The sequence below is a fragment of the Meleagris gallopavo genome, chromosome 10 (genome assembly GCF_905368555.1).
Source record: "Meleagris gallopavo chromosome 10, MGAL_WU_HG_1.1, whole genome shotgun sequence".
Classification (NCBI taxonomy): domain Eukaryota; kingdom Metazoa; phylum Chordata; class Aves; order Galliformes; family Phasianidae; genus Meleagris; species Meleagris gallopavo.
Window position 1 is genome coordinate 23878116 of NC_139413.1, and position 26865 is coordinate 23904980.

At 35.4% G+C, this 26865-nt stretch overlaps 1 protein-coding gene across 8 annotated transcripts in view; it reads right to left on the reverse strand.

Annotated features, from left to right (window-relative positions):
- Window positions 1-26865, reverse strand: part of TUT4 (terminal uridylyl transferase 4) — a 43544-nt gene that overhangs the window by 6954 nt on the left and 9725 nt on the right. For all 8 annotated transcript variants that reach the window (XR_014885157.1, XM_085231368.1, XM_085231364.1 and 5 more), the window contains exons 3-26: window positions 25841-26004; window positions 22273-22389; window positions 19926-20103; window positions 16734-16822; window positions 15743-15794; window positions 14908-14977; window positions 13809-13935; window positions 12591-12710; window positions 12026-12247; window positions 11706-11880; window positions 8997-9739; window positions 8447-8597; window positions 7791-7877; window positions 6963-7066; window positions 6516-6573; window positions 6318-6421; window positions 5804-5893; window positions 5230-5343; window positions 4096-4173; window positions 3675-3852; window positions 3289-3336; window positions 3108-3190; window positions 1827-1942; window positions 20-180 (exon numbers count right to left, since the gene is read on the reverse strand). Coding sequence is in view for 7 of the 8 variants with exons in the window: in XM_085231368.1 (XP_085087494.1) it covers window positions 20-180; window positions 1827-1942; window positions 3108-3190; window positions 3289-3336; window positions 3675-3852; window positions 4096-4173; window positions 5230-5343; window positions 5804-5893; window positions 6318-6421; window positions 6516-6573; window positions 6963-7066; window positions 7791-7877; window positions 8447-8597; window positions 8997-9739; window positions 11706-11880; window positions 12026-12247; window positions 12591-12710; window positions 13809-13935; window positions 14908-14977; window positions 15743-15794; window positions 16734-16822; window positions 19926-20103; window positions 22273-22389; window positions 25841-26004 (3429 nt within the window). In the remaining variant the exon portion in view is untranslated. The remainder of the gene's footprint in view (window positions 1-19; window positions 181-1826; window positions 1943-3107; window positions 3191-3288; window positions 3337-3674; window positions 3853-4095; window positions 4174-5229; window positions 5344-5803; window positions 5894-6317; window positions 6422-6515; window positions 6574-6962; window positions 7067-7790; window positions 7878-8446; window positions 8598-8996; window positions 9740-11705; window positions 11881-12025; window positions 12248-12590; window positions 12711-13808; window positions 13936-14907; window positions 14978-15742; window positions 15795-16733; window positions 16823-19925; window positions 20104-22272; window positions 22390-25840; window positions 26005-26865) is intronic.

Consider the following 26865-nt stretch of genomic DNA (forward strand, 5'->3'; position numbering starts at 1 on the left):
ACACAGCAGCTTTACTTACTTGGCACACTATTATTTCTCTGACGGGCTTGTTTGAATTCAGGACAATCTCTTCTAACGTGACCCACGTCTCCACAGATGAAACACCTCTTCTCTCTTGTTTCTCTATCATCTTCTTTCACTTCTTTTTCATCATCTTTCTCATTCTCTTTTTTCTTTAACCTAAATGGCAAGTTTTTATGAGCACAAGTACAAAAACCACAGAGAAAAAAACTGTTCTTACATTGGTATATGCAAAGGAAATGGTTACATAACCAACAGCTGTACCAGCATATAAATAATTTAGGAATACCAGAAAAGGAACTTTCAGAATCTAATCTGGTCAATAACCTGTTTGTACAAACTTAACCAATTCAGAAACTCTCCAGTATCACCCAGAAGCTACCTGACTACTGGTCCAGAACTATACCCACACTTAAGCAGACTTAGCCTGCCAACTAGTTTGGGAATTAATTTTATGCAACAATCCAACTGAGTCAGGATACTGGAAAAACAAGTTAACTATATTTTGTAGATAAAGGCTCCTTCTGACTGGACATGGAGTATTTATTTATAAGAGTGTATTAGCACCCTGAACCTAGACAGGATGTGAAAGAGAGCACTGAAGCTCTTTCAAATACTCAGAACTAATGCAAAAACACTGGAGAATTATTAGCGATCAGGAATCAAGACAAGAGACAAGTCTTCTTCCACATGATGTCTCTAGCATTGAGTATTATTTTGTGAGCTGTATGTACTATTCATGAGAGATTCCAAGTGGCTGCACTGTAGCAGCAGTTTCTGAGAAGAACAGATCACAACTCCTCCTGATGTAGATAGAAGAAAAGAGGTGATGCAATTCAACATGCTCATGTTTGTGAGGAATGTATTACTGAGAGTTGCTGAAAGAAATGGTCAACCTGTGACTTAGGGGACCCAGTCCAGTTTCATGTATCTTGAAGTCTGCAGACTAAATAAATGGCTGTAATTAGTAAAGGACTTAGTAGCAAGAAAAGAAACAGAATCTTTGGCAGAATTATAGAATACACAATTGAACAAAAGGACTAAATGAAAAAGCCCAGACTCGGTCTGTAACAATAAAACACTGACTTCTAAGGGCTTCTGCAGGTTGTAGGAGGAGTCAGATAACCTACACTGGATGGCTCATGGAAAAAGTAAAGATGTAAAAATGCAAAGAGTGTAAATTATTTGTCAATCCTTGATGAACTTTCTTTGGAGACACCGACCTACCATGTAATAGGAATTCTTTTCTCCAAGAGTTTTGGAACAAATGACATAATTGCAATTGATGTACAGATGTGTGATCATTAAGTGGCTATACTAGTATGATATAATATGCATCTAGATTTTAATAAGATTTTAGCTGGCTTACAAAGGTATGTTACTATATAGAACAATTTGAATTCAATACTGCCTCCCAAACATCACCAGTATAGGAAATCCATTTTAATATATCACAAATTGTACAATCAGGTAATATGGTCCAAACTGAAAGTTTTCACTATAAAGGGTAACTGAGTGATTTAAATTTTAAGGTAAACATATTTAAAGTAGATCACAAAGCAAAAATGTTAACATATGGACTGATTTTACCATGTGTGTGCTTGAGTGAACACTTTTAAAACTTGAAGGGATGATGATAAATAGCTTAAGAAAAACAAAAATTGGAAGGTTAGATCAGGGTCAGATATGAAGCTCTGATTTTCTATGCAATTAAGAGCATTTTCTTCATTTCTATTTAAATTGCAAATCTCCAACTCTCACATGGTTTAATCTCAAAGACTGTAACTTTTAAGAAGTTAGCTTACCTCCTCCTCTTTGGACAGTCTTTCATGTAGTGACCAATTTTTCCACAGACACGACAACATCTGTCATTGGGCGCCAATTCTCCATCCGTCAGTACTTTTGAGTCAAAAAAGTATTCCTATCAAAATACATCAGACAGATACAATGTATAAACCACTCATTAAAAAAGACTGAAAAACAACAAAAAAATAGACCTGCCTTATCTTTAGTTCCCTAAATTTTATTGCCCCTTAGACAATATCTTCCCCTGGATAACAGCAGCTTTTTCAGAGGAGTGGAGCAGTCATAGCTAGAAAAGGGTTTGTCCCAAGGCCTGAGGCCAAATTTCCAGAACCGCCCATCCAGGCTCACACTTTCTACCTACCTTACACCTTCCCCAGGGTTCCTTACAGCATAAAGGCAATTTTTTGCATGCAATACATTTTGGTATCTGAGTCACTGCTTGTACGCTTTCTAAAGGAGTCTATGTTCTGTCCCAGATATTGTGATTAATTCCCGCTAGACTGAACAAAGTTCAGGTGGGAAATTAATGAAGCATTCTTATTATTTGTACCACAACAGTACTCAAATGCCCCAAGAAAAACAGATCATATTTTATTAGGTACAGCACAAAACAGAACACAGTAACCGCACCAAAGAACCCATAATACAAATTCACGAAAACTGCAGACAGAGAAAGCAAAAAAAATAAAATAAAATACCAGAGAGATAAGGATGCAGGGAAATAACAACAGATCAGCCTTCCTGCCTCTCTAAGATGCCAGCTCACATTCTAATAGGTTTTCCAGGAAAAACCTGTTTGTTTTTTTTAAAATGTGTAAGATTTTAAAAATCACATGGGAACACAAACCCAATTCACATTCATTTGTGATAACAGTCCTAAATTGTGTTAGAAAGCACCTTAATAAGCAGATTTTAATAATGTTCATTCCAGATGATTTACTTATACACAAAAATAGTTCTCTATTACACACAGATGACTGGAGCCTGTACCAGAGAGGAGTACATTCTTCATAGCATGTCATATGAACATGCTCCCAACAGAGACTCAGAATACAAATTTTGAAGATCAGCTGCTAACAAACAGTTGATCACCCTCCTTAAGGGACAGCTCTTTCTTTTCCCACCCACTAGAAAAAATAAGTAAAATCACACACTTTTAATGTCTTGCAAATCTGTTTTTTTTGCTTTGAAGGTGTTCCTGGGCTTTAAAGCTGATTTTGCAGTCTTCAGCAATATTATGAAAAGTTTTTAAAAACCAAACTAAAATTTTGAAAACTTACAGCTTCCCTTCCAACAGTTGGGTAGAATGGGGTACCAAATAATTTCCTTCCATTGATAAATGCCTTCATTATGAAATTGGTCACTAATGAAGAAAGACAAAATTATTAGAAAACAACAGAAAATGCACAACACTTCAGAAAACAGTGAACATTAATTATTAAGTAGACATTGACAGCTTACTTTTCCTAGAGACTCCAGCACCAAGATTATGATTCAAGTCAAAAGGATCTGTGTAAAGATGGGGGAAAAAACAAAGCAAAGTTGGAAACCACATGCAGCAACATAAATTCTAATACAGAGAATTCAATTTCAAATGAACTCATGGAGCACATAGCAGTAGATATCAAAGCGATGCTCACGACTGCAAAAACAGGACCAAATATAATAAATTAACAACTTTCCAGAGGTATACTACAAATTAGGAGTCTAATCTCACTTTGTAAGGTGTAGGACTTGCAAACAATAGGTTTTTTTAAACATGGTAGTTTGTTTACGTAAAAATCCTGTGCAACTATGAGAACAGATCCTGAAGCAACAGCACTCATCACACTTAAGTGTGCAAGTACCTTCAATAGCAATACATTTCGATGTCCACTGTTTCTCAAATGTAGTTAACAGCTTCTTCTGTCGGATGCTGATCACATATTCCTTGAAGTCAAATTCTTCAGTGTAAAATCGCAGCAACCCCAGCCAAAGTTCTCCAAGGGATTCAGTGTTCTTTCCAAGAGAAGGCAGACGCTTCTTCTACATGCAATTGAAGACATTAGGGCAACTCAGGGCTACCTTTATTATTTATCTTTATGTATATATTTTATACATTTACATAAAGAAGTAGACACACATTTCAGCAAAGCAAGATTGAAGTGCGAAGTTGTAATCACATGGATATGGAAGTTCTCCTTTGTGTATGACACTGTTATAAATAAGTCATTTTCTCATAAAAATGAGCCCTAAGGTTTAGTGACTCTTTTGAAATTAGAATATTACCAGCTCTTCCATGTCATCAAAGAAAAAGGCATTCCATCCATCTACCATTCTCTGTGGAATCTGTTTTCCATCAAATATCTGCCAAAACAGAGAGCAACAGTTACCACTGTAATTTAAACGTCACCATAAATATATCTGCAGTTGTTAAGAACAGCACAAAAGTAGAAATCTTTCAATTTTAGCTATTATTTTACACACTGGCAGAATTTCCCACTGGTAAAATGCTTGAAAGTCATTTTGCATTATTGCTATGCCTTTTGCAAAGTACATGGATATTTTATTTTCACTTGTTCCTTATAAATAAGAAAACATAACTGAATTACATCACTGAGATTCCAACATCCCTCTTGCCCACAAAATCTCTAAGGAGACTTAAGCAAAGTCAAAGGGGAAATTCCGTTTTTATTTTAATATACTCTCAGGGATAGCAATAAAATAACAATTCTCAATCGCTACTAAAATATCACCAAGAAAGTCAGAGTCTCAGCTGCTATCTTAAAGCCAATTTTCCTCATGCATGCAGACAAGGGGTAACTTTCATAAGCTCTTTACAGTGACAGAGTATTTCCAGGAAGAGGCAGTTAATCAGCTATATTCCCCCAGCCCATGCAAAGGTACAGAATGTTATAGTCTTAATAAAGTTTCCTGGCACACGTAAAACAATATCTTGGAAGTTGTACCAAATCAATGGTTATTCTCCCACACCTTATGAAATTGGAAAATAAATTCTCTCCTACAGATAAGAAACTGAGTCTTAAAAAAACGTTTCTTACAATAATTGATAGAAGAGCTGGTGTTACATCCTATGAGCATCTGGCACAACCTCAATTACCATTCCCTTCCTTCCATTCCACTTGCTTTTTCTTTTTTTTTAAACCCTGCTCAGCATATAGGTATCATAATGCCAAAATCTCAAAGTAAACATAACAGCAAAGTTTAAGGCCAACAGATACTCAATTTTTTTGTAATTTTCTTTTTCAGTTTTACCCACTAAAACAAAGTGGGAGTTAAGAACCTATTAATGAGGAAAGGCTCTGTGCTTCATTCATCCTTCTGAGTCTAAGTACACAGATTTCTCATACATGAATTTTTGCAGCCTCTTTTTTTTTTTTTTTTTTTTTTACATAAACATACCTCCTGAAGAACTGGAATAACTGGTGGATTTCTCTGTTGTAGAAAGTACAAAACCATAAGAATATAGGCATATGAAGACAGGCTACCACGGGATGCATCACCAATGTCGCAGCGCTGAAAAAAAATACATTTTAAACAAAATACTGAGTTTACATTCAATTATTCAAGACTACTAACGATAACGATGCCAGTTAGCAAACAAAACTCCACCACTAACAGAGAACGCAGTCATCTCTTAAATAAAAACAGGTTTACAAAGTATGAAAAATAAACATCTTCAAAATCAAGTATCATCTGGAAAACTCAGAATCCATTTTTGCCTAACATAAAACCAGAAAACTTGTTAATAAGCAATTTTTTTTTGTTTGTTTATAATGTGCCAAAGCTGAAAAATCCCATTAGAACTTGATTCAGACAGACACAATCAGATGGACCACAGTCAGCTTAAGAGTGTTTCTTCATATTAATAGCATTCTGCTATCTCCTTTCTTGTTGGTGTTAAGCAAAAGGTAAACTCCGTGGCTGTATCAGAAAACATCATGCTGTACAAATAAGTATTTTCTTTGCATATTACCTTTGCAAAAACTTTCATTGTATAACCCAGATATTGCACTCTAGGATCAATAGCTGCATACGTAGCCAGCATTCTTGTATTATGTTGGGCCTGAAAAAAATTAAACAAGTGTTTCAATCTAATTTATGGTCTCTTATAGTACAGTCTGCAGTTCAAGTACAGGAAATGCATAATACAACTGGAGGACTAAAAACTCACACAGCTATTCCCTAACATTCACGCTTTTCTGTCACAAATCTGAAATACGAAATCAGGACAGAAGAATTCAGGAGCATTCACAAAGATGTTCTGCATACCATGCTGCTGCTGTGCCATCAAATTATACAGCTACTTGGGTTGGGCTTAGGGTAAAGACATTATTTAAATGAGAAAGAAAAAAAAAAAAAAAAAAAAAGGAACACAAACAAGTATTTTAATTTTGGTCTCAAAATTCTTCCTTCATATGATTACTTGAATGAGTTACAACAAATTAAAAAGCTTTTTTTTGAACTCAGTCAAACAAACAGATACTTACCAGTGTATTGTATAAACTGATATCTCCTTCTAAGCCACTTCGTCTGTGTTCAAATTTTACTATAGGCACTTTGGCTGTTGTTATAGGCAAGATGTTTCTCAGACCTGGAGAGGCAACACTTTAGTACATAAAACATTTCTATTAACTACATATATGTTAAAAGCAAATATAAAACAAACAATACTTTTAAACACTTACCTGGATGCTTCTTAAGAACTTTTGCCAAACCTTCTATTATTTCTTTACAGTTCAATTTCTAGGAAAAATAAATGCCACAGCTTAAGATGTTTAAACATGAGTTCTATCTCAACAAGCATATTTACCATCAATCACACATCTCATAAGTACAAAGTACATCTCATACATACATCTGATATGTACAAAAAGAAACAGTCTATAAACTAACATGTGAATTTATGTAAAATGGTGACTCATACACAGAAGTGTGTACTTTTAAAATGCACTAAGTGTTATAGGGTGTCAGAACTAAAATAAATTATATCTTGCTTTAATTGTGTAGAGTACAAGTCAATGTGCTACAAGCAAAATCCCACCTGCTCCGTGTACAGAAGCCCTAACTGCATGAAACACATCAAGAAGTCTTGAATTTCAAACAGTAAATTTTATCGACTTCAGAACTCTTACCTCTGCATTTTCATGGCCTTCCAATGTCATGCAGATATCTAGATCACTATCCCGAAATCCAAATCCATTCTTTGAAGAGCCAAACAAGCAAAGTCTAGCTTTATCTAATAAAAAATGTAGAACAAAAATAAAATAAAACTCTGTTACAGTTTAACAATGAATCTTTACTATGGAATATCTCTTAACTGAGATGCACAGGTGTACATAAAAATGAGCTTCAAAGGGAACCTACAACATCATTTCTAACATTTCATCACTGATGAAGGACGAAACATAATTTTCAATAACTATAGGAACTGAAATGGAAAGAAAAACAGTGCTCTAGCACTCTTTATAACTTCTCCAAAAAGTTACTTCTCATCTCTGTGCCTTGGATGCCATTTCTGTAATAAGATACTTCTTCCTACTTTATAAAAGGGATGTTAAGATACAAGCTGAGTAAGATTTCCAAAACACTCAAACACTGGTGACTAGGCAACAAAAGTACTTGGATCGCAATCCAGATAATCCTAAACCCAACTGGCCTGGGCTCATTCTTTTTTTTTTTTTTTTTTTTTTTTTTTTCCTTTCTTGTCTTGACTGTGAAAGGACTGTATCTGCATTATCTCACTTGATGCTTTTCTGACAATAACAGGATTTTCCCATGGATTCCATAGGGCAGTTGTTAAGTTTAGAAGCCAATAAGACAGGTAGACATGCAGAAGAAAAGAGATGCCGCTGCGTTAACAAGGAAAATGAGCAGTAATGATACAGATTAATTTATCATGTTCTGGAGAACTTCAGTGAAGAAGTATTATCAAGAATCACTACCTACTGCTATATACATACCATTATACTCTTTACGAATAAATCTTTCCAAACTTGCCAGAATTTGTTCTCTGTTTTGTTGCTCAGATAAAGGAGGAGATAATTCATCTAAGTAAAAACAAGTTAAAACACAATCAGACATACATTCTGCTACCTCAAAAATCCTTTTTCAGCTAATTACAAGCACCAGATTGGATATATCTTACGTTTTCTTAACTTTTATTGAAAAAAAAAAAAAATTTCCTTTCTTTGATTATCAATTAAAATGTTTTTATTTCTTTTTATGTTGTCATTAGAGTTGCAAGGATTTTATTTCAGATGTCTAATTTTTCTGCAATTACTCACACACAGGCACCCAGAAGCAGCTTTTCCTCGAAAGTGACAGAAATTAACAAACACAAAAACCAGTTTTGCCCAGAGCCTAATTTCTGAGGACACCAGCAACTTCTTACCAACCCAATAAAATTCCTGTACAGTATTAGTTCCTCAAAATGAGAACCTGATAACACAACCATCACTTATGAGAGAATAAAAATACTAGCCAATTTGTAGCCTAAGGTACCTAGAAGAACTGAATCTACTGGAATCAGTCATTTAACCCCTCTTTTCCTTTTTTTTTTCCCCTTCAGATTACAGATCACAGTTTACAGTGGAGTGCAAATGCTTTTCCAACTTACCAAAACATCTCTTGCACACTATATCAAGTATTTCCCGAAATCGGTCTGTCATTGGTGGTAGTGGTTTAAGATCAATTTTCTTAAAATCCTCAGGGCAGTCATTTTTGGAATGTCCATCCCGTTTGCAGATGCTGCATACTATAGTTGGAGGCTTAAAAAAAAAAAAAAAAAGAAAGAAAGAAAGAAATATAATAATTATACTTCTAAGATTATTCAATAGACCCAACAATTTAACTTACACAGGCAAGAATATTTAGTATCTTGACAGTTACACAGTCTCTACAAAGAACATAAGCACCTAGAGAAGTAAGGTAGGAGAAGTGAAAAATCAGAAAGCTTTGCTTAAGAGGGGTACCCCACACTGTCTAATCCAAGCAGCACATTTTTTCAGGATTTTTCGGTCCTGAGTAAGAGGTACTCTAAAAATACCAGAGCTACCATTCATAACAGAGACTGGAACAATAAGTGGATGGGTGTTGCCCACCCATTCTTAATTTTAGTTATTTGAAAGTAACAGCCCACTCATATGTGATGTAAATACACCACTTACCTTTCCTGAAGTCAAAATAAACTTATCAAACACATAATGCATTTCTTCTGTAGAGAGTCTGCCTTCATCTTTGAGATCGTGAGCTTCCACCATTGCTTTGCAGTTGTGCGAGGTAGCTGGTGTGCCAGTGCACTTGTTCTGAGAAGACTCCATTACCAAACTCTGTCTACTTTCAGCATCAGAGAATTCATTACTAGAATTTGTGTCATAGGACTGATGTTCACTGCAGTTACAATGGTGGCTCAGCTCACCTTCAGTCAGACAAACTTCTGAAATATCTAGATCATCTCTCTCCTTAAGTGATTTTTGCTTTAATTCACAGCATTCATTAGAAATAAGGGATAATGCTTCTTCTTTGTCTTCATCATAACTAGAGTCCAATGTCGAAAGTAGCAAAGAGTCTCTGTTCTTCAAAGCGTATCTTTTGGCTACTGATTCTTCCATTTCATTACATTCAAGTTCATTCTCCAGTATGGTACGTGCACTTCCTGTATTTTGTTTATCTACAATTTTATCCCCTTGTGGAAGGCAACAGTTGGTTATGGACTCTTCAGATCTTGTGGATTTCTTGTTATTAATTTTCCCTTTCTCTTTCTTTCTGGTATCTGTCTTGGATTTAATCCCATCTTTACTTTGTGGACATGCAAAATATTTATATGCTGTCCTAAATCGCTCCAGAATGTACTCAAAGACCATCTGGCTATTTAGACTTCGTGCAACATTCCTCTTTAGTGCAAAGGGATCTAGGAAGAAAAATTGCAATTTCTTTATTAATATTTAATTGCTCAATTTGAAGTAGCTATTCCAGACTAAAGTAGTTGAAATACCTAAGTTATGATACAACAGTTAAGAATGAGAGATTCTTATAATAAAATCCAGAAGATCTGGGGAGAATGTAGGGCCCAGAACTCTTGGATTTCCTCCATATAAATCAACACGTGGCCATGAATGGCGAGCAATCATGAGCAATCCTAAATAGTGTTATTTTATAAAAACAAAAATCAACAACAACAACACAAGTATTATACACCATTATATTATGGTCAATTTCTAATCCCAAAATGAAAATAAACCTACATTTATTTTGCACCTTTGTAGTCCTGCCTGCACTTTTTTCTTCATTAGGGAAGGATTTCAATTCCACTGAATTAATTTCTCTAAAAGCATTGTCCTAACATTAAGGTTATAAGCACTACATGAACCAGTCTCACTAGGTTTCATTCTTAGTCCTTACTAGCAATTTCTAGAGGAAATACTTTTCTCCAAATAAATGAGCACTTGCATAGCTGCTGTAAGTTAGCCTCCAAAGATTCTATCAAACTGATATTCTGTTAGTCACTTCATAATTTCAGTTACACATTTAATATCAGAAACAAAGCAAAACAAAATGATAACAACAAACAATGAAGAACAAAACCACCAAATAGCAGCAGGCATCAACACCAGAATGCAGTATCTTTTTTGAAAAGAGCTTGCTCTTTCTTTCTCAAGAATTTGCTCTTTCATCCTGCAGGTTTTAGTTTCTCAGATGATAACTGTATACTAGCCTAGTTTTAAAACTTTCTTATTGAACATGATTGAAGTAAAGAAGAAATTAAAGTCACAGGAGTGATCTTGAGACCCACTACTCAACATCTGCCTCAGCATTTCACTACTTTTTTTCCTCTTTGTACTTCACTGACTGGTCCATTAATGTTCCTTTAGTAACTGATTCCTTGCCACCGTGATGTAATTCTCCTTATTCCCTCTGTCACCTGATGTGTGTTTCAAAAAATTGAATTTATCCAAAATTCATTACTTATTCTTTTATAAAAATAGGATTTAAAGTGGTTTCTTAACATTCCTCACCCCCCAGTTCACTTATTCTTAAGACCAATTCAGAATGCTATGCAGTGCTCTGTTACTTTCCCTGTAAAGTATCAATCACACATTTTTCTGAGCTGAGGAACAGAAATAATGATGCCTTCCAGCTATAAAGAAGCAATAGACAAAATAATTTATTTTCTTTGTATTTCTCTCCCCAACATACATAACTCAGGTTATATATCACTCAATTCTCCCCATAAAAGCACTTCCCTTAGACACATTATTCAGGCAATGAAGCACAGTCTATGACATGTTATTCAGTTTCACAGTATGGAAATACTGTCAACAGGGAAAGGGGTGGAGGGGTTACTTTAGTGGGTTTAATCATAGAATGGTTTGGGTTGGAAGAGACCTCAAGGATCATCAAGCACCAACTGCTCCAGTTCACCAAGTTAACCTCACTACTCAGCCTGCATTATGACAGAGGAAATCAGCTGATAGCTGCTAACACTCAACATGTGGCTTTGGAAATGCAGACAGATGTGCTGAGAATTCATAAATATCAGTATTATCAAAAAGGAAAAAAAATGATGGTTTACAAAAATAATGGTTTACAGAAATAAATGAAAGAAATGAAGATAACAAAATGGTAAGAAGCAGTGAGATCTGTTTCTCACTTTGTTTTTCAAAGACCAGAAAACGTAGTGCTATACAGAAAACTGGTCTTCAAACAGTTTAAACCACAGACAAATACACCCCAAAAGCAATTTACTTTCCCATTCAATTACTATTCCTTCTAATATTATTTAGTTTGTTGTCTAGACATGTTGTGACAGACTTGTATTGGATAAATAAAAGATGATAATGCACAGACTACAGAATGAGAAAAAGGTATCATCCTACCTTCAATGGCTATTCGCCTTTTAGGCCAGTTCTTGTTCTCTCTGGTTAAGAGTTCTTGTACCCGTATGCTGATGACATACTCCTCCAAAGCAAATTCCAGTGTGTAAAACTTCAACAGTTCTAACCACAGTTGCCCCAGTGAAACTTGGTGAGGGGTTTTGAATGCTAAGAGAGACTGAAATAGATAAGAGTGCTCAGATGCTATAAGATATGCAAATTCCAGTTTTTTTCTTGGTTGCATCCAACATTTAAACATTAAGAGCCACAACAGGGCTAAGACACAGAATGTGAATTTCAGTGAAATAAAACTGCTGACTTACATTGCCGTGCTTCTCCTTTGCATTACTTTGGTTGTCCACTTCTGAGCTTGTTACCTTCTTACCACCACCTTTTTGCTGTTCAACTTTACTTTTACCTTCTGCTCCAACTGAGTTTTTTGCTGAACCATTTGTTGACGGTTTGTACTCCCACCGTACAAACTCATCTTCTTCTATACCTTTCAGCTGGTGGTCATCTGGCTTCTTTGAATCAAAGCCTTCAATCTAATAACAATTAGAGTAGCTCTGAACAAAGACTGCATGTAATACGTACAAAGACTTCACTGAAAGTAACAAGGACAATTGTCATATTTATCCCTCTCAAGAATAACTGATGACAGATACCTAAATTAAAGAAGAAAGGATTTCTCCTTTCTCTAAAATACAGCATGGTATAATTGCAGAGGCTACAGCAGCTGTTGTCAGCTGCACGAGGATTAGATACCCACATGTTCTATTTACAGATTTATAAGGCAAACAAATTCTGTGCATATTATGACCTGTTAGAATACTGAAATAACCTTATAATAACTTAATAGTAGGGGTACTGTATTATCAAAACACTTACCCAATTGCCCAAATATGATGGTAAAATAGGTGGTTTTCTTTGCTGAAGAAAAAATATCACCATTAAGGCAAAGGAGTACGAGGGAATTCCACCTTCAGCCTGACAGTCAATGTGGCAGAGCTATAACAGAACACATCATTAATTTTCTGATACAATATCAGCATTTTAATTTAAAATATATCATAAAGGGATTAATATTTAAGAAGTAATGTGACAAAATCAAACACAAAACTGTTTATCTCAAAAACTGCAGTAAACAATATAATGATTTTGCTTTATAAATGCAGACAGGAAATGACAAAGTAAAACAAGCAATTCTCAGTTATCTACTGCTCATGTGTAACTCAGATCATTATACAACATACTTATCTTCTTGTAGCATAGGCACATTTGTAAGCACACATCAGTCATGCCATGTGCAGGGAAAATGCAGTTATAATAATTCACACAGTGTCACAGTTATACTACTTTATTTTCTCTTATTCTTTTCACTATCTCCACGTTGTGATTGTGGGACATATTTATGTTCTAAATATGTCAGGTATTTGTTTTATGCAACATCTCATGTATGGAGATCCCATTCATCTGGTTGTAATCTAATATTGATTGATGTAACGTGTCAGAGATTGAGAGATGTAACGTGTCAGACTTCAAACAGTTCTCTGTAGTTTCTATTCCTGTTTCTCTACGTGTCACAAAACAGGTATTTTTATAAAAGCACTGCTAAATTATAAAAAAAAAAACATCAAAACCTAACTTTCTGATGAGGCCAAGACATCCTAAACATGGTCTGACAGCAATTTCAGTGTTCAATTACATGACACTTAAGTGCTGGCTGTGAACATTTTAACTTGATTCCTGTGATCGCCATTGATACTTTACAAGAATAACAGCAGGATATGGCAACAAATTCTGTTTAGAACAAATGCAAATTTCTCCAATGCTATCTCAATAGCAGGGAGTTTGTAAGACCTGTTTACTCAGTTGAGCTGGTTTTCAAGGAACAATTAACTTAAGAAACTAATATAATAGCTTGCCAACAGAACAGTGGAAGCTTCAAAAACATATATAGTTACCACACCGAAATCTTCAGTCTCATTCTAGATGAAATAGTAGCATCAAGTTTTTTTCTTATGGTATAACACATATTACACTGTACACAGTACTTACGAAAAGGAAATAAACATATTTCAATATCCTGAGTATTTATACACTTACTTTAGCCCAGTAGCGGAAAGCCAAAACCAAAGGAATGAGGACAGGCTCCAGTTTACCAAGTGCAGCCAGCAGATCAGTTGTAAGGCAAGCCACATCATTTCTAGCACTAACTTTACATGTCAAACCACTGTAATTACAAATGTAAGATAGGAAAAAAAAATTATCTTTACCTCAAGTACACAAACAATGATTAGAGGTGTGAGACAGTGAAATCATTTCCACAGTACTAAAAACATGCATCCTCCCTATGAGAGAAACTTTTTAACAAAAGCAACAGAATATAATGCAGTTTTCTTTACTATTAATTCATCACTTGAATCTGTAACTTACTGAAATTCACTACAGCTAAATATGCAAACTGTCATTACAGCACAGCTAAAAATGCAAAAGAATTTGCTCTAAGTTCTCCCTTTTCTTAATTGTGCAGTCTTACATAACTCACAAGCACCATGTATATCTTTCACACACTAAATAAATAAAAGCAGGTCTATTTCATATAAGAGTTGGTAAGCCCACAAAACAGCTTGTCTGAACACTTTTTGTTTTTGCTTCTCAAAATAGTTACTTCTATTCTTTTAGTACTTAACAAGGCATGAGAAAAACATATGCCCATCCTTTCTATATTTGCTTCCTCAGAGTTTCAGTTACATACTTCTAGTCAGTCAAAACCACATGGCCATCATACAGCAAAGACATTTCATTTTGGAGGTTGCTACTTATTAGGAATTTACTGAAACTGCCAGTTGATGTTTCCTTACTGGCAATGTGAATCTTACAAAATGTTCTTAAGCTCCTGGATTAAACTACTGGCAGAAATTTTGAGTATCGACTGAGAACCACTCTGTATTTCCTTTACATAACTGCAAGCAAAACTGCTATTTTCAGAGTCCTACAGCTTATAAGCTGTGTGCATCTCCTCTAGTCCAAGCACCAGAACAAAACTAAGATTTCTTTCTATACTTCATTTTCAGTATGAGGATTTCCCCTTTGACATGAATGTTAGCTAATACTTCTTGTCAAGAACACATGCCAGAAGCTGCTATAAACAAGCATAATAGAAATGAGTATCTCCTTAAAAATCTTTTTCAATAACACATACCTTTTAATATCTTTGCAAAAGACAACAGGAACTTTGGCATGGAAATCTGACTCCACGTCAGAGTAGACAGCTATGCAAGGAGAAAAAATGTCACATGTAAAAAGCCTTCCACAATCTTCCCATCTGTGTCTTCTATGCCAGGCATTTACAGAAAAACACTAAGTGCTGCGTTTCTAATCACTAAGTTGCATATTCTGGTTACTTTCGCTTCTCACAGCAAGTATAACACAGTCAGTAGGAAAAAAAAGAAGAAAAGTTCCCACTGGGAAACTCAGCTGGCATTTCTTTTAGAACATTTTTCATCTTTATAAGATTGGAATGACACAAAGTAGAACTTTGAACAAAGTGGGCTGGTTTGCAAACTGCTTCTGGAGCTGGTCGATCAAAAACCATCCGAAGGACCAAAAATACAATGCTACTTCTCTCATCTGGTACAAACGCATGTATTTTATGGGGTTAGATGAGTTCCCGAGAGAACAAGGAGGTTACAAGTTTCAGCAGTTTTGCAATAGTTCCCATTGACGTTCATATGGAAGTGGAAAGTGTTTGCTAAGTTTACTGCTTGGAATTTTTCCTACAAAGTGAAATAGTCTGAGCTATCAGGTCAAAAAGAATTAAATCTGACAATCTGAAAAGGCTGGCCCACCTGAGCAGCCATTCTACCTCTGTACAATCACCAGTACTCCAAAAACAACTCAGATAACTTGGCTGAAAATTGTTATTTAAAATTGTTATTTAAATAGTTATTTAAGTTTACTGAAGAATTCCATATAAAAACAAGTGAACAGTAATTTGATGTTTAATTAAATAGAAATGAGAAGCAACTAAGACTCACCACTGTTCTTCAAGATTTCAAGCACCTGTATCAGAACATCTGGTTGACTCATCTAAAATGACAAAATTTGAACAGTTTACATTATTCAGATGAAATGATTTTATTTCACGTCTCATTTCAAATTACTTAAGGTGTGCAATCAGTGACAATGTTTTATACACTGCATATTCAGCAATTCCAGTGTCAAAAGATGCCAACAGAAATGCACAACAAAAACTTTCTTTCTCAAGGGTTTTTAAAGATTAACTTTTTAAAATGTTTCCTCCCCAGAAATCAGCTGTAATTACTCAAGTGACTGCAAATTATTAAAAAAACCTAAAAATTAGCACCATTTTTGAGCTTCTGCGAAATGATATGATACATTCCAAGTGCACTTGTTAGAAAAAGACCTCATTTTTCCACTTAGCTGCAGTATCACTTAAAAATATAACATGTAAACATGCACCCAAAACAGGTATCTTGAATTCCACAGCAGCACAGGCCAAGAAAGAGCAAGATCAGCAGCTCTGTCTCTAGCAAGGACATGTTGCTAAAATCATGTACTAAACATGAAGCAACAATTTCAACATTTAAAGGCAAGATATACCATTCCACAGTAATTTTATACCACAGTATATTGTAACTTGGAATATGAGATCTACTTGTAATTGACTAAACACGAAAGGAAAGTTGTCATTACTTAAAGTAAACTTTTTTAAAAACAAAAACAAAACCAGAAAGGGCTGGGAGATGAAGATCTGTGAGATTCTGCTGTCAGAATCCTGAGCACATAAAAGCCCGCTCACCTGGAGCCAGCTATTTTCATATTGCTTCAGTGCTCCCTCAATAAATTTAAAAAAGGTAGCATAAGATTGCGCAAAAAACAGAATTTAAGTTATGTACTAAATAATAAAAATTTTATCCATTTGTTTCATAGCACATGTGACACCAGATCAAAGATTATATACTTCACACAAACACTCTAAGATAAATCAAGACAGTGTCTACTCACCTTAGGTGGGAATTTTATATCAATATTAATATCACTGGTTTTAAAAGCAAATCGAGTTAAGCAGGAGCCATACATCCTCAGTGAACAGTCTGGAAGAGAGAGAAACATAATTATTTATAATTATCAGCTAAGAAGAAAATATTCTTTAATGGTGACAAGTGCCTTACTTTACTTTAGATACTCTAGCTCCCAAGTGGTACTCCCAGATTACTAAATATGGTACCACTTTTTCACACCTGTGACATTTAGTCATTTCTACAACACACCATCACAGCAAAACTAGTGATTCAAACTGTACCATCACTAAGAATCCAAAGTTTTTCAAGCTACTTTGGAATATTAGTTCTGTTTGTTTTTAATAAAACTATTAAGTAACAATAAGCATTGCCATCCCATTGCAGGATTTTAATTAACAGTTTTTGCTGTTAATAACTTTATCTTACAGGAGCAGTTACCCAACTATGCAGTATTTAACTGTCACACACATTTTTGTCAATTTTTTTTTAATACATACTACAATCTCAGTAGGTGACACCTGCAAGTTCCTATGCACAATTCATTAATAACCATGCATATAAAACAAGTTCAATATAATTAAAGTCACAAAGTATAGTACCTATTTAATAGGGCTTTTGCAGTTAAAACAGTTCCTTACCTGCAAGGACGTACAACACATCTAGTCTAAGTTAATTAGAAAGTAACCATTTAGTAATGATATCATGTGAAACGTCATTCTGCTCCATGAGCAGTAATTTCTACCACACCATGAAGCAATTTATGTAAGTAAACCTTTCCTGCAACATATAATAAGGCCCTGATGTATGTATGTTAGCTGCAAATTGAGACTATCCTCAACTCTTTCCAAATTATTGATCATTTGGGGCAGTAAGGAGGGATCTTCGTTACAGAGTCACAGAATGGCTGAGGTTGGAAGGAATCTCTGGAGACTCTTTAGTTCAACCCCAATCACATAGGGTCACCTGGCACAGAACACCCAGGACTGTGTCCTGCTGGGTCCTGAATATCTCCAAGAACTGAGACTTTACAACCTTGCCAGTGTTTAAACAGTCTTACTGTGAAGAGGATTTTTACTGCATTTTTTGTGTTCTGTTTGCATTCTGATCAAATACTTTCAAATAGAACTATCACAAAGTTATTTTTATGAGAAAATCAATCTTACTCATGCACAGTTTCAAACCATGGACATCCAATGTTTACTACACTATGCATAAAGTGAATTTCCTCCTAATTTACAACTTTTGAAAATAGACTCACTAAAACATAATAGGCTTTGAAATGGAGAATAACACCTTGTCACTTACTGCTACAGACAAACAGCTTCACATCAGCTCATCACTCTAATCATTTCAGGCAGCTGAATGACACCAGTACAGTAACTTTAATGAATATTTACAAGAACACTGACCACTTCCTTCACTTTCTCTTTTGTCAAAATACTATCAGTGGAAAACTCAACAGTGTGTCAAGATTGCACTGGGAGCCATACGTGGCAATATCACAAACTAAACAGCACAGTTACACACTGCAAGCCTAACTTCTATACAGCATCTTACATTTAAGCAGATATTAAATGCAGCTCCTAAACATAAGACTGATCATCCCATAACAAACAAATGAACAAAGGAATATCCTTCTCAATACAGCATCTTTGTAGAGCAAAGGGAAAAAAAAAAAAAAAGGTATTTCTAAAACAGCCAGAAGATCAACCCAGTTTTAACATAGATGAGATAAGATATTTGAAAACTTTTTTCTGCTAATGACTTTAATATTTTGTTAGACTTGAATGTTTCACATGTTCTAGTAAAGTAACATGCTGCACATCTGAGAAAGAAAAAAAACAACTGGGATTATCCAGAGAAGAGAAGGCCCAGGGAGACCCTCTAGCTCTCTATCACTAGAAAGGAGATGTTGGTCAGCCTCTTCTCCTGAGTAACCAGCAATAGAACAAGACGGAATGGCTTCCAGTCGCTCCAGGGGAAGTTCAGGTTGGATATTAGAAAACATTTCTTTGAAAGAGTGCTCAGGTGCTGGAATGGGCAGGGAGGTGGTTGAGCCTCCGTCCCTGGAGGTGATCAAGAAGCGTTTACATGTTGTACAGAGGGACATGGTTTAGTGGGGAAATATCGGTGGTAGGCGGACGGTTGGACTAGATGATCTTAGAGGCCTTTTCCAAACTTGGTGATTCTATGATTTTATGAAATTACTTAGATCATTTCTAGGAACTTTATAAAACCACTGAGCTTCAATGATCCACCAATACATGTGACCAAGCATTATGCCTGCCCAGACCATGTTTCACATTTTTTATCAACATAAAGCACTCATAAAGGTGAGGTATGATATTTATACATTGTTATGTGAGTGCAATATTTTTACCTACTTAAGGTAACTCCTTCATTTAATACCCACTAGTTATAAATACACATGAGAAGAAATACTTGCTAAACAGTAACACTTCTTGATCTAAATAACTCGTTTTAACAAATATTTGCTGATTAATATCCATAGATATTTCAGATCACAATCAAGAACTGACAATGTCTCATGGCTACAGAAACCACTGGGGTCTAACACTCTTTTTCCTAATCTATGCTTTAAAGAAAATTGAGTCGTGCAACTTTTACTTGCCCCTAAAGACATCAAAAACATTTGAAGTACTGGTAGGATTTTTTTTCTTCTACTTCAAGTACCTTCTCATATTCTCCTTCCTACCCAACCCCCGTGACACTTACGCAAGCATAGCTAAGTACACTTGAAAAATAAATCTCTTTACTGTAAAAGCCACAGACACTCAGTACTGTTAGGCAAGGTACAGGTGGAAGGCTTTGTAGGACTGGAGCCTGAAGAAGATCCTCAGTGGCTGCAGCTTTAATCATAACTAGGTAGGAAATATTTGGTGCTCTAGTTGCTTCCAGTCTTTATTAGAAATCACCACTTTAAAGAGGACCAACAGCTTCAATAAAAACATACAAAAAGAAGTAAAGGTAAGGACAATCATATTTCTCTCTTTTTGTAGATTTCTTAGCTGCTTTTAAATCAACTGCCAGTATTAAAATGCCTGTATACATTAATATTTTATAATACAAAGATACTTTAACCTCAAATGTATTAATTCTCCATTAATAAAAAGAACAGTTTTCAAGTAGAGAAAATGGAGGATGCTTTGGATACCTGGTAAGGGCTGTTGAATAATATTCTCCATCTCGTTTACAATTTCTTGACGAATTCTGAAGTCATCATCAGATATGCCTTGTTCATTTGCTGCCTCAATGAGTGTAAAACTCAGGGCAGCCAACTGTGCAGAAGAAGGGGGTGGGAGGGCACGCAGCTCATTTTCCTCTTGTTTTTCCTGAATAATTGTTGGATGATAAAAGTAAAAACTTGTATTTCAAGAGAAAAGGATATCTTGTAGTATTGCATGATATTTATTAATGTATGTATCTCACAGTATTGCACAATATGTAAAAAATGAACTGTTTGCTAATTATGCTCTATTTACAAGTGTCCTGACCAAACATTTCCAAAGGTGGTAACTCTGCCCTACAGAAATGATAGTAGATGCTGTGTTTAAAAGAGAACATGTTATTTCACAGCTGGCAACTGGGGAAGAAATCTGGTGCGTTGTATTCTTGAACCATGTTTTCTGACAGCTGTGAAACAGAAATCATCCAAAGAAATCAAAAGCTCTATCTGTTCCTACATAATAGAAGTATCTGAGTGGAAAAAGCTACTTTTTCACACAAGAATCACACAGATTTTTCAGAGTAGGCTGTACTGGAATGAAGGACAACAGTAGCAGAAGAGATATTCCTGGCTCCCAGGAAGTTTTAAAAAGTACAGTCTCCCCTTGCTGCTGCCTAAACAACTAGCAGGAGAAAGAACTTTTAATGCATCATATTGTAATCAGCTTATCCAACAGCAATAACTACGTCACATGCATCAAGTCACTTGGGGCTAAATGAAACAATAATTAGTTTCACAAATACATCTACTGAACGAAATGTGACTGATAACAGAAATAAATAATAACCTGAAAATAGTTACACACATCAGTATGGTATGAAAATAATGTTTCATTAGTACTAGTCTTCAACTATCAACTGCTCTTTTCTCACTTGAGCAAATACAACATATTTTGAAGGGCTGCTTTTTGTGTGCATTTTTTTTAAGAGGTTTTTTTTTTGAGTGAGGACCCACAGCTGCTGCAAAGTTCATTCCTAGCCATACATCAGTAATTAGAGCTGCAAACAGGTACTCCATGAAGTAACATCTGCACAGTTACACACCACTGTCACAAGGTGTCCTACATAAAACTTTCTGAAGACAAATATTACAAACTGAAACCACGCCCTGTCTTCTATTGTTTCCATTCAGTGGTAAAGAAACCACATTTCTGAATTCTTATCTCCATGCCCACATGCAAACCCTGGTACAGGAGTGTTTCCATATTAAAGGTGAGGCTGGTTTGTTCCATTTTATTCTTCTCCATCTCATGGTGCAAATTTGATTGAAGTGAACCAGAATCCCTTACAACAAATTGAACATAAACCAAAATGTTACTTTATGGGATGTTATGGATTTATGGTGTTCAGTTTTCCAGGTGATGACTTGCATATTTATGAGAATTAGAGCATTCATTACAAACATAAGTTTGGTATGAAATACATAGACATAGGGAAAATAGATTCAATTTTGGGAAATAGTTTAAATTATTCTTCCAACAGCCATCTGAAATGACAGAACTCTACATACTTGTGTATTTGTATTTATAAGTATTTACAAAAATGGCTTCACAAGAAAATGCGTGTGCCCTTTACTGCTTTCATGTATGTAATGCTTCTCAAAACAACACAAACTAACACTAGTGTATCTAATAAGGAAACCATTTGGCTTTTTTACTGAAAATCTTAGAAATGTACAGGTGTTTTTCATATTAAACACACAGATAACCGCAGGGAGATGATGAATGCCATCTCAGGAACAGATTTCCTCCCTACTTTAACACTTTTTTTTTTCTTTTTTTTTTTTTTTTCTTTTTTTTAAGTCTAGACATCCTACCTCCTCTGTTTCCCCATCCTAGCAGGGATATCAATGAAGAAAAAAAATGACAACAACAAAACCACAACAAAAGAGCACCAATCCCATCTCCATCCCTGGAGGCCTTGCTACCAATGACACTAGTTTTGAAAGAAACTGAAGACTAACTATATTTCTCACCCAAGTTACCCTGCCTTCTGTTATTACAAGAGTGATGAATTGCCTGCTACTCAGAGATGATAATTTAGAAACAACGACCAAAAATTTTTTTTCCTTCTCTGTCAGCACAGATATCAAGCAGTCCTCTCAAACAGGAAAGGAACAAAAGATGTTTGTGGACCTCTGCTCAGCAGATGCAAACTTTCATGTAAATGAAAGTGATTAAAGAAAACATACCCCATAACCAAAAACAAACAAACCCTCTTAAAAAAGAAAAAACAGGAAAAAAAAAAAAAGGCATTTGAGAATGTGGTTAACTTACCATTATATTTTTCTTATGACGTTTTTCTTTAATATGCTTGTGAGCTCCCTGGATATTTTCAATGTGAACTAAGCAGAGCTTGCATAGATACTGACAGTTGGTATATTCTGGGGAGCGCTGGGGAAAAATGGCCACAGATTAAAAGAAAATGTTGCTGCCAACAGTGTCTGAAAAACTCAACTGTTTCAATAACAAATTCTATTTAACAATTATTTAACATTTGCAACATAAGGGTGCTTTGTAAACATTATGTAATCTTCAAAAAACATGTTGCAAGTGGATTTTTACCCATATGACTAGGGGGGAATGTAAAGGAAGGAAGTGGGATGAGCTGAATAAAACACTTCTCATTGCATTTTTGTGAAGCAAGATTAAGACCAAAGTCTCTGCCTCTTAAAGCTGAACTAAAGGCCAGTAAGCCACTCCCTTGTCAGCTCAAGCTTTTAAGAACCACAGCTTTATTAAATCTCTGCATTTATCTGTCCTTCTCTGATGAGAAAATGGGAAGTCTTCAACACATTATCTATTGTATATGTAATGACAAACAGTGGTGTTGTTTGGCTGCCATATTCACAGCAGACTGTGCAAGTACTGCATTTTTTTGTTCTATTTAGAAGGGTGTAGCTGGCCAACAAGGAGGACAATAGCCAGTTACTGACTTCCTGATGACTAAATTCTGAATAAGGTGGGACTGTCTAACAAGGAATAAGATTCTATTTTGATGAATAATTTGAGGTGCTTAGCATTTTGGATGGACAGGCAAGAGTCTGCAAGAAGCAGCTGAGCTGCCAAGCCTCTGGAAATCACAGGAGGAAAAAAGTCCTCTCTCCAAAGATGGGGTGCTGTTCTCAAGCATTCCAATTTAAGCTATCTCATCTTGCAGTTGTTCTTCTTGCTCTAATTAAACACTGTTATTGATGTAGGAGGCACTTTGACACATTCATTTCAAATGGGAAAGCTGTTTCTCAAGTCCCTCTTGAAAGGGCCCCAAACAAATGCCTCAGTCTGCCTGCAGACTTACTGGAAAACTTCTAACAGCTATGAGTTATAACTGGAAGAGGAAAAGAACTACTTAAAAATTTCATCCTAATTCTAATATATCTATATTTGCTAAAGACAAAAAACATTCTGAAAACACCAGCTGTTCTACCAATGACAGAACAATGAATGAACAGAGAACGCCATTTTAAGATATCACAGCTTCTTAAGATTTCACTTCTTATATTGAAGACCTAAGTTACTGATTCATTTGGGTAAGTTTTTTATTTACTGATTTGAAACCTCTGCTTTTTGGAAAAAAAGAAAAACAACTGAGGAAGAAAGGTCTGATAGTCTCCAAATGTAGATTAAATATGAACGTAAAACACAATGGTAATTACACTTTTCTTACTAATTCTCTTCCTCCTTATTTTCTTTGAGATTGTTACAAATAAAATTAAATTAAACACCCATTTGGAACGCAATTTACAGCTACACTTGGCTAGTTCAGAAGATTCACATATTCAATCCCAGATGACTGAAGCAGATCAGAAGTAATACTCTAACGCTCTTCTAAAATTAAATGGCTATCAGCATTAACAATTGGGTACTCCTTTACAATACTGATCTGCAGTACTACGCCAATAGTTCCCAGAAAGGTTGAATCACATAATGCCTTTTATTCTGCCTCTATTGTAAAGCCTATTTCCATCACATAGATATGCTTAACACCAATGAAAGAGGAAATCGTTTTATAAATAGATAAATAAATAAATAAATAGCTTCAGACTATTATTAGAGTGAATTAGAAACCTCAGGAGAAGCCAAGCCTAGTGAAATTTGTGTTTGGCAACACATCTCAAAAGGCAGCTGTATTTTAAAGAACTCACACAATGGAAAAATTCCAGATCATTAGGAAAGAAAAACTCAAGAATATCTTTAAAAGGCTAGAGAGGATGAGTCAGTTAGAGACCAGTTAGAATTACTGTCCAGAAAAATGCTGTAATAAGTAAGATATTAATAACCACTCAGGAAAGAAATAGGCCACAGGTGACAAAGTGATTTGCTATAAACCAAACTATACTAAACCAATTATAGGGTTGTTTTTTTAAAAGAAAACCATAAAGCTTGAAGAAGCAGCAGATGTTGCATACTGAATTTTACAAAGTTTTTGTCACTTGTCATGGTATCTTTCTAAAAAGAAGACAGGGAATACTACCTAAATAAAGAACAGTAAGGTGAGAGTAAAGCTGCTCAGAAAATCGTCCTCAGTGCACACATACCTATACTGGCTCATCACTGGTCTAAAAGCATGTGCCAAGTAGGTTTCAACAGGGGGTCCTTCTGGGGTGATAATCATTCATATTTTTGTTAGAGATTTACAAAGTGCAGAAGAGAGTGTGCTGAATACAGATGAGAAAGATAATGCTGGAAGTGATTATGCATTTTGTGTTAAGATGACAGTTCACTGATCACAGGAAATCAGAGAAATTGAACAAGAAACTTGCAACCAAATTTTATCAAAGCACCGTATCATTCCTCTTTAGATACTGTCAACTAAAAGAAATACAGGGCTGAGGACACCCAGTTGGACATTTCTTAAGAAAAGGATATGTGGATCATAGCTGACCAAGCTACAAGCCAATATCTTATTGCTGATAACAAACAAACAAGCAAATAACAACAACCAACAATAAAACCCACGCACAGGAAAAAAAAACAGACATCCTAAACACAAATGCTTTGCTTCGGATAGATTAAGCCAGTTTTCTTCTTTACATATAAGGCTTCAGCTAAAAGACAGCATTCACTTTAGGATACCACAGTTCAATGGGTCAGGTTGTGGAAGCCCATAGAAAAGCAACAAGAATGCACCATCAACTGAAAAAAACTCTTCCGACTAAAGAACAGAAAGTATATTTGGAGAAGACAAGTCTGCTGGGAGAAATGGTAATGATCTTCAAATGTGTGGAGAGTTGCTGATGAAGGTTATAAACCATTACGTTTATTTTCCTAGGCCAACTTACGAGAGATTCAAATGCTCCAGAGACACTTATATTAGGTATTAACTTCTGAGATACATATAATGATTGCAAAACTTATTTCATTGGAGATTACTACAACAGCTTAAATAAACATTTTTAAGAAGTCATCTTTAATACAGGTGACTTGGTCTGGTAGAAGGCTTACATACTGAAGATATACTGAGGATCCTTTCTGACCCTACACCTTCAATTTTCAGGTACAGGACTTTCTAGAAAACTTTAAATACATAATGGAAATGTAAACCTTTACATGTGCAGAATTTAAAAAAAAAAAAAAAACAAAAAAAAACTGTTCTATGAATGCTACATGTGCCACAAAAGGAAGACTAAGTTTTCAATTCCTATCTTGTCACAATTAATGACAGCATCTTTTAATCTATTTTTATCTATTAATGGTTAGTATCTTAGATGACTGAAGCGATTCACTATAAAGAAGGAACAGAGGCAATAGGCTAGAATAGAGATATTACTCAACTCAAAATATGGTGATGAGACCAAAGGAAGATATTCATCTTCTTTTTTATCTGATAAATAACTCAACCTACTTTTTCCAGTCGGGAGATATAATCTCTTTCCAGACGCTCTTCAGCTTGTTTCAATCCCAGCTGCTGTTCAGCCGTCAGATTAGACTCATCAATAACAACAGTGTTTTCTAAATAATCAGTTTCCAAGGTATGTTCTTTAGTTGATTCAGAATTCTTTATTTTACCTAGAGAAAGAAACAGTTATTTTCTTCAGAATAACTCAGGAAAAGTAAGAGTACAGAGGTCACCGCAGATAAAAGCATCTCACTGAGAGGCAAGGCACAAAGTGAGTTATATTGCAGGCTAACCACCAGAACAAGTAAGGTTCATATTGCTAACTCCATTAAGGACTTCAAGGCAAAAAAGAACAGAGTACATGTCCTGATGCTCTGCTTAACAGAAATAAAAGTACTAGGCTTAATTATTATTCTTTTAAATAACGTATTTTGCTATGGAAACAATCTAAAACAACTTTAAATACATTAACCCAAACAACCTCAAAAAGCCAGCTGCCAGACATTTCAACTACCCATGTTAGATGACAGCTGGGAGTTGTAGTTGAACAGACTATGACACATTGCCATGATACCAGGGCTAGCAACAACAGAGCTCTGGAATGCTGCTACTCAAACACACAGCTCAGTTCCAGTCCAGTTCCTCCAGATGCCTATGAATTGTTCATAGTTCATTAACCTCTACAAACACCTACATCTTAAATTAGTAGTTTTTACATCACCAAACGTGACCTTTTTCCCTGAGAGAAGCCTGGAAACAAAATCTGAGCAAATTTTCAAGTCCTGTTTTGCCAGTGACAGATGGTCCCCTCAGAACAGTACTGACGGTGGTCTACAAAGAGCTACCAGTAAGGGGATGCTACTATTTCAACCTTTTTTCCTGTTAAATTTTATAAAGATACCTAAAAATATTTATTTTTCATAATTCCCTTTTATTTCCATATTTCTGCTGCAGTGGTAGGAAATATTTCAAATGGAAGCTCTGCACTCTGACATTACAGCCTTCAAGCAACATTTTATTAGAGAATACTG